This window comes from Oncorhynchus masou, unplaced genomic scaffold, assembly GCF_036934945.1.
Source record: "Oncorhynchus masou masou isolate Uvic2021 unplaced genomic scaffold, UVic_Omas_1.1 unplaced_scaffold_6743, whole genome shotgun sequence".
Classification (NCBI taxonomy): domain Eukaryota; kingdom Metazoa; phylum Chordata; class Actinopteri; order Salmoniformes; family Salmonidae; genus Oncorhynchus; species Oncorhynchus masou.
The window spans coordinates 3,338-16,538 of record NW_027013193.1 but is presented as its reverse complement, the minus strand read 5'-3'; the positions used below and the strand labels follow the sequence as shown (position 1 = coordinate 16,538).

At 51.1% G+C, this 13,201-nt stretch overlaps 1 protein-coding gene across 1 annotated transcript; it reads right to left on the bottom strand.

The window, feature by feature from the left end:
* Positions 1-281: 281 nt before the first annotated feature.
* LOC135536883 (cytohesin-1-like) lies at positions 282-9,868 on the bottom strand (the record flags this gene model as incomplete). Its single annotated transcript, XM_064963107.1, has 5 exons — positions 282-459; positions 1,393-1,511; positions 2,174-2,240; positions 5,849-5,913; positions 9,767-9,868. Coding segments are annotated over 5 exons (438 nt in total), but the record flags the coding sequence as incomplete, so codon positions are not given.
* Between the last annotated feature and the right edge of the window lie 3,333 nt (positions 9,869-13,201).

The window sequence follows — 13,201 nt, the reverse complement described above, 5'->3', positions numbered from 1 at the left end:
TAAAGCCCCACTGGGAGGCTCTTTCCTCAAGGCCTGGATGGTTATAAAGCCCCACTGGGAGGCTCTTACCCTCAGGGCCTGGATGGTTATAAAGCCCCACTGGGAGGCTCTTACCTCAGGGCCTGGATGGTTATAAAGCCCCACTGGGAGGCTCTTACCTCAGGGCCTGGATGGTTATAAAGCCCCACTGGGAGGCTCTTACCTCAGGGCCTGGATGGTTATAAAGCCCCACTGGGAGGCTCTTACCTCAAGGCCTGGATGGTTATAAAGCCCCACTGGGAGGCTCTTACCTCAGGGCCTGGATGGTTATAAAGCCCCACTGGGAGGCTCTTACCTCAGGGCCTGGATGGTTATAAAGCCCCACTGGGAGGCTCTTACCTCAAGGCCTGGACCAGGTTCAAGTCGGTAAATTCATGGAGCTCCACAAAGTCATGGAGGACCTGGAGGTTGAACTCATCTCTGTAGGGAAAATAATAGAATTTGTTTAGTAACGATTTTCTGAAATCATTGTTCAATTATTTGAGTGTAGAGACAAAGACACAAAAAATGACAAACAGACAGACATTTAGACACACAGCCAGACACACAAATGCTCGTACACACACACACGTATGTATATGCTCACACAATCAATAAAAACTGGGGGAGGGACACACACACACACACGGTGACACCTCTAGCATGACATCACTCTTCTTGACATCTGTGGCCTTTGGAGTTAGTGATACTCCCCTGAGATAGACAGGAGGCCTCCCAGGACCTATCCCTGACAGGGTCAAAACCAGCTCTGCCCTGGGGGATTCCTGACCAATCAGGGAGAGCACACACACAGTCTGCCCCTCCCCCACTGGAATCAGAAATCTCTTTATACCAATTGGACAGAGCAGAGCATCCATGACGATATCTGGGTGGTGTTCAAGACCTAATAAACACAACTCAGCTCTTCATTTCCTGGTCTGGCTTGTCAACTAGCCGACCACACCCAGGCTGTAGCACTATAAGTTAGGCAATGCACCCAGGGTAATAAAGCACACAAAAGCGCACCGTTGGGGGAAGGGGCGTCGGGGGGGAAGGGCCGTCGGAGGGGGGGAAAGGGCCGTCGGGGGGAAGGGCTGTCGGGGGGGGAAGGGGCCGTCGGGGGGGAAAGGGCCGTTGGGGGAAAAGGGCCGTTGGGGGAAAAGGGCCGTCGGGGGGAAAAGGGCCGTTGGGGGGAAAGGGGATGTGCCTTACCTGACAGAGGAAAGTATGTGATCTGGAAATGGGACATATTTTGACAGGAAAGAAGTGACGTCCTTCTGAACCACACACACACAGAAACACAAAAATGACAAACACACCCCCCCCTCACACAACCACATAAAGAGACGTAGCATGCATCTTGCCCCCACTGACCTCTCCCCAAGGTAGTCTCCGATGGCGGTCTTGTTTAGCCCCTCCCCCTTGTACAGGAACTGGGCGATGTCAGAGCTGGTGTGCTTAAGCAGGTCGTTCTCAATCAGGAACTTAATCCCCTGAGAAAATACAACATATATCCCGTGTCAGACCCTCGTTACAACGGGGGTGTTCCAGGTCGTATTGTTTGTAGCCGTGCGGCACATATCAAAAGATTGAAATCATATTTTAGCTAAATCGGGGGTGATCCCAACCGAGACTCAAACACGGGTACGATCCATACCATAATGTCAAGAGGATGGAACCTCCTGATTGATGAGGTTGCTAGGCGTTTGGTTGAGGTCACTACAATTGTTATTGTGGTTACTGAAACGTCAAACACTTCTCCACACATTGTCAGATCTGACAGTTGGCTCAGTGGTAATGCAAAAAACCCACAACCTGGAACAGCACAACTATATCAAACCCACAGGACACATTCAGAATGTCTATTTCCCTACAATTCAACTCTGAACCTGGAAGCCAGTTGCATTGCCTTGTTTCCCTCTAACCAGGGACTGATTTAGACCTGGGACACCAGGTGGGTGGAATAATGATCAGTTAGAACAGAACCAGCAGGATCCGGACCTCGTAGGGTCAGATGTGAATAACCCTGGGCTGGGATTCACAAACGCATCGTAGCACTAAGATCATCTTTCGTGCATTTAGTTTCAATAGAATGAAGAGGATGTTGGTGCTGCGATGCTTTTGGGTAACCAGCCCTGGTCTATTTGATACTCACCTTTTTAGGGTCCATGTTGAATTTCTTTCGGCCCATGGCCACTTGTTTGTTCCTCTGCATGTTTTTCCTGCAACATTAAATCAAATAGAATCTAATGAAATTGTATTTGTCACATACACGGAACCAACAACGCAAAGTAAGAAAATATGTGCTAAATAAACTAAAGTAAAAGAAAAAAGTAACACAACAAATAACAATAAGGAGGCTATATACAGGGGGTACCGGTACTGAGTCAATGTGAGGGGGTACCGGTACTGAGTCAATGTGAGGGGGTACCGGTACTGAGTCAATGTGAGGGGGTACCGGTACTGAGTCAATGTGAGGGGGTACCGGTACTGAGTCAAAGTGAGGGGTACCGGTACTGAGTCAAAGTGAGGGGTACCGGTACTGAGTCAATGTGAGGGGGTACTGAGTCAATGTGAGGGGGTACCGGTACTGAGTCAATGTGAGGGTACCGGTACTGAGTCAATGTGAGGGTACCGGTACTGAGTCAATGTGAGGGGGTACCGGTACTGAGTCAATGTGAGGGGGTACAGAGTCAATGTGAGGGGTACAGAGTCAATGTGAGGGGGTACCGAGTCAATGTGAGGGGGTACTGAGTCAATGTGAGGGGGTACCGGTACTGAGTCAATGTGAGGGGGTACTGAGTCAATCTGAGGGGGTACTGAGTCAATGTGAGGGGGTACTGAGTCAATGTGAGGGGTACCGAGTCAATGTGAGGGGGTACCGGTACTGAGTCAATGTGAGGGGTACCGGTACTGAGTCAATGTGAGGGGGGTACTGAGTCAATGTGAGGGGGTACTGAGTCAATGTGAGGGGGTACTGAGTCAATGTGAGGGGGTACTGAGTCAATGTGAGGGGGTACTGAGTCAATGTGAGGGGGTACTGAGTCAATGTGAGGGGGGTACTGGTACTGAGTCAATGTGAGGGGGTACCGGTACTGAGTCAATGTGAGGGGGTACCGGTACTGAGTCAATGTGAGGGGGTACTGAGTCAATGTGAGGGGGTACTGAGTCAAAGTGAGGGGTACTGAGTCAAAGTGAGGGGGTACTGAGTCAAAGTGAGGGGGTACTGAGTCAAAGTGAGGGGTACCGGTACTGAGTCAAAGTGAGGGGTACCGGTACTGAGTCAAAGTGCGGGGTACCGGTACTGAGTCAAAGTGAGGGGTACCGGTACTGAGTCAATGTGAGGGGTACCGGTACTGAGTCAAAGTGAGGGGTACCGGTACTGAGTCAAAGTGAGGGGTACCGGTACTGAGTCAATGTGAGGGGTACCGGTACTGAGTCAATAGTGAGGGGTACATGTACTGAGTCAATGTGAGGGTACCGGTACTGAGTCAAAGTGAGGGGGTACCGGTACTGAGTCAATGATGAGGGGTACAGGTGCTGAGTCAATGTGAGGGGGTACCGGTAGTGAGTCAATGTGAGGGGTACCGGTATTGAGTCAATGTGAGGGGTACCGGTACTGAGTCAATGTGAGGGGTACATGTACTGAGTCAATGTGAGGGGGTACAGGTACTGAGTCAATGTGAGGGGTACATGTACTGAGTCAATATGAGGGGGTACAGGTACTGAGTCAATGTGAGGGGGTACCGGTACAGAATCAATGTGAGGGGTACATGTACTGAGTCAATATGAATGGGTACTGAGTCAATGTGAGGGGTACCGGTACTGAGTCAATGTGAGGGGGTACCGGTATTGAGTCAATGTGAGGGGGTACAGGTACTGAGTCAATGTGAGGGTACCGGTACTGAGTCAATGTGAGGGTACATGTACTGAGTCAATGTGAGGGGTACCGGTACTGAGTCAATGTGAGGGGGTACTGAGTCAATGTGAGGGGTACTGAGTCAATGTGAGGGGGTACTGAGTCAATGAGAGGGGGTACCGGTACTGAGTCAATGTGAGGGGTACCGGTACTGAGTCAATGTGAGGGGGTACTGAGTCAATGTGAGGGGGTACTGAGTCAATGTGAGGGGTACCGGTACTGAGGGGGGTACCGGTACTGAGTCAATGTGAGTCAATGTGAGGGGTACATGTACTGAGTCATTGTGAGGGGGTACCGGTACTGAGTCAATATGAGGGGTACCGGGTACTGAGTCAATGTGAGGGGGCAAGCATGTACTGAGTCAATGTGAGGGGTACATGTACTGAGTCTGAGGGGTCATGTACTGAGTCAATGTGAGGGGGTACCGGTACTGAGTCAATGTGAGGGGGTACTGGTACTGAGTCAATATGAGGGGGTACAGGTCTGGCCCAGGTAATTCAGGTAATATGTACATGTAGGTAGGGGTAAAGTGACTATGCATAGATAATAAACAGAGAGTAGCAGTAGTGTAAAAAGGGGTCAATGCAAACAGTCCAGGGATCCATTTGAATAATAAGTGAAATTAATTAGAGATTATTATTGTATCCCCCATCTGTGATGCTGTCAGGGCTGGTTTCCTGATACAGATTACATTGGAGCAGTTCTTAACTGCCAAGGTGATGACAAAATGTTCAATTCATGAAAGTATTATTGCACTACAAAACACTTTCAGAGGAGATCTTCCATGCTTTTCAGTCCAGCGCCAGACTTAACCAGGGTCTGGGAAACGTCCCATGAATAAGTGTTTGTGTGATGCCAGCGTAAATATTGTCATTTGTCTTTTCATTTCAAATCACACATTGATCTCCATGATCTATTTACTCATCTCTACATTGGGTCAATATTATGTGTTCATTACTTATTAGTTCAAATAATACTTTCATGAATTAAACATGTTGTCATCACCTTGGCAGTTAGAACTGCTCCAATGGGCCACTGATGACAACATTCAAGATGAAATGGTGATCAACGATAAGCACTCTTCACTATCACCATGCTTATGTCACCTTAACCTGGCTAGCCAAAGGTCACCAGACTTCCTCTTTGATGACTTCTTTCCCCAGCATTCCCTTTGGCTATTGTCATTGGGAACTACAGTACTCCCCCAGTCAGTTATAACAGATGACCACTATTGAACAACGGCCCATTTCCAACGCTACAGGAGTTGGTTAGTCACATAAACAAAAACAACAGTTTCACCACCGGATTGTCTTTGACACATGGCTGTAACACTCAGATGACTCAGAAAGCAGCTCTTTATACAACTTAGTAAATGGCCAGAGCAACAAAAGTGTATGTCGGAAAAAGAAGTGGGTGGTGGAATGGGATCCCCTCAACTTGAGTACCCCACGGCCCACACTCCAAAGTACCCTCTTCACTTCTTCCTCCCTAGGGACCCTTCACTGTCTTGCCTCTACCCAAACACCTCTGCATTATTGAATAGCCCCCCTCCATCACGGTGGGCGTGGCTGATCAAACATTTAAAAGCACTAGTCAGTGTGTGTATGTGGCGGTGTGATGTGTGAGCACATGCCTGTGCGTGCGTGGTGTTTTGGGGAGGGGAAGAGGGTTGGTACCATCTGGACAGTAAGGTATAAATATTTAACAACAGTCATTTGCTAAGTTAATGGAATACAAACAAAGAAGCAATTTGGACTGTCGGAGATAGAGATGAAGGAACCCTGAAGAACCTAAGGAAAACCCGGAAGAACCCTAAAAACACAAGAAATCCCTTCCTGAAGAACCACAAGGAACCCTGAAGAACCTTAAGGAACCCTAAGGAAACCTGATTCCATACTGTTACACACTCACCTCTCCTCTGTGGAACCCAGGTTCTCGATCTCACTGGTGACTTCTGCTATCTCATTCTTCAGACGCTGGAAATTAGAGAGAGGGGGGGTTAGGACCAAACACACAGAGCATTACGCTCAGTCTGCTGTCCCAGAACAGATTGTGAGGTTCCAGAACATTCTATTTCTCCTCCAGACCCGTCAGTGCCCAGTCTGTGCCCACTGCTGCCACCATGCAGTCTCCACATAACCCCTAACCAATACTGACACTAACCACTCCAATCTAATATCAACCGGATGTGTGCGTGCCCTGCAGCAGGTCTCTTTCTCCCAAACACTTTCTTCTTTACAAACCACATTAAAGGGAGGAACATTGGTGAATGACCTCCATACACATGGAGTACAGAGCAGGACATTTGATTATTTTGGGGTTATGTTTGGGAGATTAATGGAGATAATGCAGATTCTGCCTTTTCTGGACAGCTCTGTGAGAGCCCAGTTCAGGGAGGTGGGATGGTGACGGGCAGACTGGCCAGTCACCCAGTCCCACTCTGGCCATGGGAGTGGGACTGGAGGGGGACTACATCATGATGGCATGGGAGTTCCCAGCTAATAAGAGAAGTGTGAGATCTCTCGCCACTCCTGCGTTATCATCATAGCCAGCCAGACCAGGATGCTAGTGTCACATGGACCATGTTACCTGAGAATGACGGGGTCACGGACACCCACAGGAGGTCACCAGACACACCACAGAGGTCTGGAGCCACACCACAGAGGTCACCAGACCTACAGAGGTCACCAGTGCTTTGCGCTCTTGGTAAGACTAGCCTGGATAAATAAAGAGTAAATGAAGAGATAAGTACCATGGAGAGGCAACGTTAACATGTAGTGTAAGAATACATGTATTAATTCACCTCCTGCCTTGATGTGAGCTACTGACTGACACAGTAGATGAAGGGTGGATGAAGGACTCTGCATGTCTCATGAGACAGCTGTGTAACTTTGCATTCTGGCTGGGTGTGTGAGGAGTGACACCAAATGGGCGTCTAGTCATTTTACAGCTCTTGTCACTCGCCAAGACCTGGGTTCAAATAGTATTTGTCTTTCAAATTCCTTGCTCAATCAAACACTCCTAGTATTTGACAGAAAACAAATCCTATTTGACCCAGGTCCCTTGGACCCTATTTATCTACTGTTAGTCCCCCTACTGCTCACACTCCCAGTCAACCACTAACGCAGTCCACATACAACTAGCTAGGGCTTCATCTCAACATAGTCAGGTTACTGAAGGGTGTCCTGCACTTTGTGGGGGAAGGGCCACATTCTTCATGGGCCATAATATCTGGAGGATATATGCAGTCTTTGCAGTGAGGGGCATCTGGAGGCAGTCTCTATGCAGTGAGGGGCATCTGGAGGATATATGCAGTCTCTTTGAGATATAGTAGCCTCTATAGAGGGTATCTGGAGGATATGCAGTCTCTTTGCAGTGAGGGGCATCTGGAGGATATATGCAGTCTCTATGCAGTGAGGCATCTAACTGGCTATGCAGTGAGGGTATCTGGAGGATATATGCAGTCTCTTTGCAGTGAGGGGTATCTGGAGGATATAGCAGTCTCTATGCAGTGAGGGGTATCTGAGGATATATGCAGTCTCTTTGCAGGAGGGGCCTGCTGGGTGAAGTCAATATTTCATCCAAAAGCAGAGGAGAGGACAGAGAGCCTGCAGAGGGCCTGTTGGGTCAACGCCTCCCTCTACACCCCCAAGACCTCCCCTACACCCCAAAGACCTCCTCCCTACACCCCCAAGACCTCCCCCTACACCCCAAGACCCCCCTACACCCCAAGACCCCCCCCTACACCCCAAGACCCCCCCCTACACCCCAAGACCTCCCACCACACCCCAAGACCTCCCACTACACCCCAAGACATCCCCTACACCCCCAGACCTCCACACTTCCACCCCTCTAAAGCAGGGGCTGTAGTTCAGCAGGGCACAACATTGTGGAACGCTCAGATGTATTAGATCCGTGCCTCTCTGACTAGAGAAAGTGGTATGTTTCTCGTGACATGGCTGGAGCACTGGGGGTGATGATTTAACAGGAGTTTGGAAAGGAGAGACAAATCCTACCAATGGACTTCTACTGACTTTACACAACTAAGGATCCGTGTATGTCTGGAACACATTATGATACTGGGAGATGCGGATACTGATGTAACCCCCAATACAACTTAACACACCTCCTCCTCCTCTACACACACACACACCTCCTCCCTCCCCACACACACCTCTCTCCTCCTCCCCACACACACACCTCTCTCCTCCTCCCCACACACACCTCTCTCCTCCTCCCACACACACTCCTCCTCCCCTCCTCCCCACACACACACCTCTCCTCCTCCCCACACACACACTCTCTCCTCCCCACACACACACACCTCTCCTCCTCCCCACACACACACACCTCTCCTCCCCCCACACACACACCTCTCCTCCCTCCCCACACACACACCCCACCTCCCTCCCCCCCACACACACTCCTCCTCCCCAAACACATCTCTCCTCCTCCCCACACACTCCTCTCCTCCTCCCCACACACCTCTCCTCCTCCCCTCCACACACCTCTCCTCCTCCCCCACACACACACCTCTCCTCCTCCCCCCACACACCTCTCCTCCTCCCCCACACACCTCTCCTCCTCCCCACACACACCTCTCCTCCTCCCCACACACACCTCTCCTCCTCCCCACACACACACCTCTCCTCCCTCCCCCCACACACACCTCTCCTCCTCCCCACACACCTCTCTCCTCCTCCCCCCACACACACACACACCTCTCCTCCCCCACACACACACATCTCTCCCCCCTCCCCCCCACACACATCTCTCCTCCTCCACACACACACACACATCTCCTCCCCTCCACACACACATCCTCCCTCCTCCACACACACACACACACATCTCTCCTCCCCACACACACAAACACACATCCTCTCCTCCTCCACACACACACATCTCTCCTCCTCACACACACACACACCTCTCCTCCATCCTCCACACACACACACCTCTCCTCCTCCACACACACACACACACACACACCTCTCCTCCTCCCCACACACACCCTCCCCCTCCCCCACACACACACCTCTCCTCCTCCACCACACCACCTCCCCCTCCCCCACACACACCCTCCTCCCCACACACACACCTCTCCTCCTCCACACACACACACCCTCCCCCCCCACACACACACACACACCTCTCCTCCCCACACACACCTCTCCCCCTCCCCACACACACCCTCCTCCCCACACACCTCCTCCTCCCCCCACACACACACCTCCTCCCCCACACACACACACCTCTCCTCCTCCACACACACACACACCTCTCCCTCCCCACACACACACACACCTCTCCCCTCCACACACACCTCTCCTCCTCCCCCACACACACACACCTCTCTCCTCCACACACACACACACACACCTCTCCCTCCCCCTCCACACACACACACACACCTCTCCTCCTCCACACACACACCTCTCCTCCTCCTCCACACACCTCTCCTCCTCCACACACACCTCTCCTCCTCCACACACACACACACCTCTCCTCCTCCACACACACACACACCTCTCCTCCTCCACACACACACACCTCTCCTCCTCCACACACACACACTCACCCTCCTCCTCCACACACACACCTCTCCTCCTCCACACACACACCTCTCCTCCTCCACACACACACCTCTCCTCCTCCACACACACCTCTCCCCCTCTCCACACACACCCTCCTCCCCCTCTCCACACACCCTCCTCCTCCACACACACACACACCTCTCCTCCCCACACACACACCTCTCCTTCTCCACACACACACCTCTCCTCCTTCACACACACACCTCTCCTCCTCCACACACACACACCATACCTGAATGTCTTCCAGCAGCTCTTGCTTGCGTCGGCGGATGTTTTTTTCCAGCTCATGCTGCTCCTCAGGGGTGAGGTCATCTGGCACTGTGGGGACACAGAGAGAGAGAGGTTAGGTTTGGGTATCCCAAAATACTCACAGAACACACCTTCCTGGGCCCTATCGTTCTCACTGTAGCCTGCCTGTTCCCTTAGGCAGGGTCATGAGACAAACCTAGCAAAAAGAGATTGAAGGCTCTGAGTAGGGTCTGGGAGCCTAGAGAAGAAAAGAATGAGGAGAAGAGAGGAACAGAGACAGAGAGAAAGAACAAGGAGGAAGAGAGGAAAGAGACAGAGAGAGAAAAGAACAAGGAGGAAGAGAGGAAGAGAGACAGAGAAAGAACAAGGAGAAGAGAGGAAGAGAGAGACAAAGAGAGAAGGAAATAACTAGAGGAGAGGGTGAGAGGTCTGTTTTTGGAAGAAAGACAAATCAATAACCGACAAAACACTGGAGCTAAGGAGAAGATAAGGAACCGAGCCTTAGCCTACATTAGAAGGCAGTCAGGAGGAAACAGTCCAAGAGAAAGACTTGACATTTCCCAGCAGTACAGGGAAGCCTGAGAAGCCTACTGCCCATGACACTCAAGAGAGTCAAGAAAGCAACACAGTGAAGCAATAAGAGAGCGTTTCCCCAGTTTCATTTACAAGTGGGGAAGCCACACTACAACACCACCAAGAAATTAAACCAATTGAAACCAAATGATTTTAGACAGGAAATAATGCCTATACAGTGGAGAGCACTGCAACAAGCCAGAACAACCCTACCCCCTTCACACAGATAACTCCACCTGCCAGGACATGATGCCCAAATCAATAACAGCTCCGCCTCATGTCTGACAACACATGAAAGGGCAACAGGATGAAGGTTCTGTAATGGTTCACTAGCATACTATAGCCTCCTAGGGATCCTACATGTGTACCAGCTCAGTCAGGAGGACAACAGTGTCAAGAGAAGGACACATTTCCAGGACAGCAGTACAGGGCAGCCTGCCAGAAGCCTACAGGACCCATGTCAGGACAGCAAACACTCCAAGAACAGTCAAGAGCCACTGCATCACAGTGAAGCAGTGTCAAGACAGCAGGACCCCAGTTTCATTTACAAGTCAGGGTTGAAAAGGCCAGTGTGGACACCAAGGGCCAGGACAGCAGTGTCAGGACACCAATTGAGGCCAGCAGTGTCAAGGGAGTGTCAAGACAGCAGAGCCAGGACTGCAGTGAAAGCAGAGTCCAGCAGTGTTTAGACAGCAGAGCCAGGACAGCAATGCCTATACAGTGTGGTAGGAAGCACAGTGTCAAGAAGCAAGCCAGGAACAGGACAGCCTACCCAGTTCACACAGATAACTCCACCTGCCAGGACATGCATGCCCTCAGGCCAGCAGTTCAGCACTAACAGCTCAAGACAGCTCATGTCTGACATCACATCCAGGACAGCAGTGTCAGGACAGCACAGTCAGGCCAGCAGTTCTGTAAGCAGAGCCCTCCAGTTCACACTAGACATGCTCTATACTGCACTCAGCAGAAGGTATGTGTGTACAGCAGAGTCAGGTAGCAGTGTCAAGATAGAGCCCAGGACTGCAGTGCCAGGACAGCAGTGTCAGGACAGCAGTGTCAGGCCAGCAGTGTCAAGCCAGCAGTGCCAGGACAGCAGTGCCAGGACAGTGTCAGGCCAGCAGTGCCAGGCCAGCAGTGTCAGGACGGGCCAGCAGTGCCAGGACAGCAGTGTCAGGCCCAGTGCCAGGCCAGCAGTGCCAGGCCAGCAGTGCCAGGCCAGCAGTGCCAGGACAGCAGTGCCAGGCCAGCAGTGCCAGGCCAGCAGTGCCAGGCAGTGCCAGCAGTGCCAGGACAGCAGTGCCAGGACAGCAGTGTCAGGCCAGCAGTGCCAGGACAGCAGTGCCAGGCCAGCAGTGTCAGGACAGCAGTGCCAGGACAGCAGTGCCAGGACAGCAGTGTCAGGCCAGCAGTGCCAGGACAGCAGTGCCAGGCCAGCATTGTCAGGACAGCAGTGGCAAGACAGCAGTGGCAAGACACCAGTGGCAAGACAGCAGTGGCAAGACAGCAGTGACAACAGTGGCAAGAGTGGCAAGCAGTGGCAAGACCAGTGGGACAGCAGTGTCAGGCCAGCAGTGCCAGGACAGCAGTGCCAGGACAGCAGTGTCAAGACAGTGGCAGAAGCAAGACAGCAGTGACCAGGCCAGCAGTGCCAGGCCAGCAGTGCCAGGACAGCAGTGTCAGGACAGCAGTGTCAGGACAGCAGTGTCAGGACAGCAGTGTCAGGACAGCAGTGTCAAGACAGCAGTGTCAGGACAGCAGTGGCAAGACAGCAGTGTCAAGACAGCAGTGTCAAGACAGCAGTGTCAGGACAGCAGTGTCAGGACAGCAGTGTCACTGCCTGTACGGTTATTTTTAGCTTCCCCGGGCCAAGGACTGAGGGAGAAGCAAGCTGTCCTGAATGATTGGGCTGCTCTGTGTGTGTGTGTGTGTGTGTGTGTGTGTGTGTGTGTGTGTGTGTGTGTGTCAGGGCCATTGAAAGTAAAGGAGAGAGCCATTCCTATACAGCACTAACCAAAGGTGACACCATTCACAACACAACAAATCATTTCATACATGTTGAGACAACAAGACACTTTCCTCAACAATCAACGATCCATGTCATGAGTCTCTCAAACCCAACGGATCAACTTCCTGTTAAAACACAGGCGTTAAGAACAGTGGTTCCTGTACCCACGGCCTCTCTATGGGGGTGTGAACCTGCTATTGACCCCTCTCCTCCTCAACACCCAGCTGGAGGTCCATAGGTCAAAGATCATGGGCTGTGGTTGACCCCGGTGGGGCTCACTAGAAGACTAACAAGCCCAGGGACGGGGAGGGATGGAGACCAGTGTGTATTTATGGATACAGATCCAACACAAGGATCTATGGGAAGAGCTCAGCAGGAAAGAACAAAGTTATGTATTTTTGAGACACAACATACACACACACACACACACACACACACACACACACATACACACACACAACACCAAAGCATGTATGCGCGTGCATGCAGGAATGTCCACACCAAACGTGCCCCCCTCATAATTCATGACACCTACCACAGGGCTTCACTCAAGGCTGAGAAAATACTCATGTAAAAGCTAAATGTGATCTGGAAAATGCTTTGAATTTATCTGAAATTCCAACCCGAAAACAAACACAGAAATTAGAGGGCAAAATTAAAATGCATCATTTAAATATTGAAAGTAACTGTCAAACCCAATAGCGATGAGAAGAACACTTTGAATCCCAAACTAGAATGTCTGGTCATTTTAAACAGGGATAATAGACTACAGGGGTCATTAAGAATGACAAGGGTTTCTGATTGGACAAATCCAGGTAGTTCTCCCCTGTTTCAGTTAGT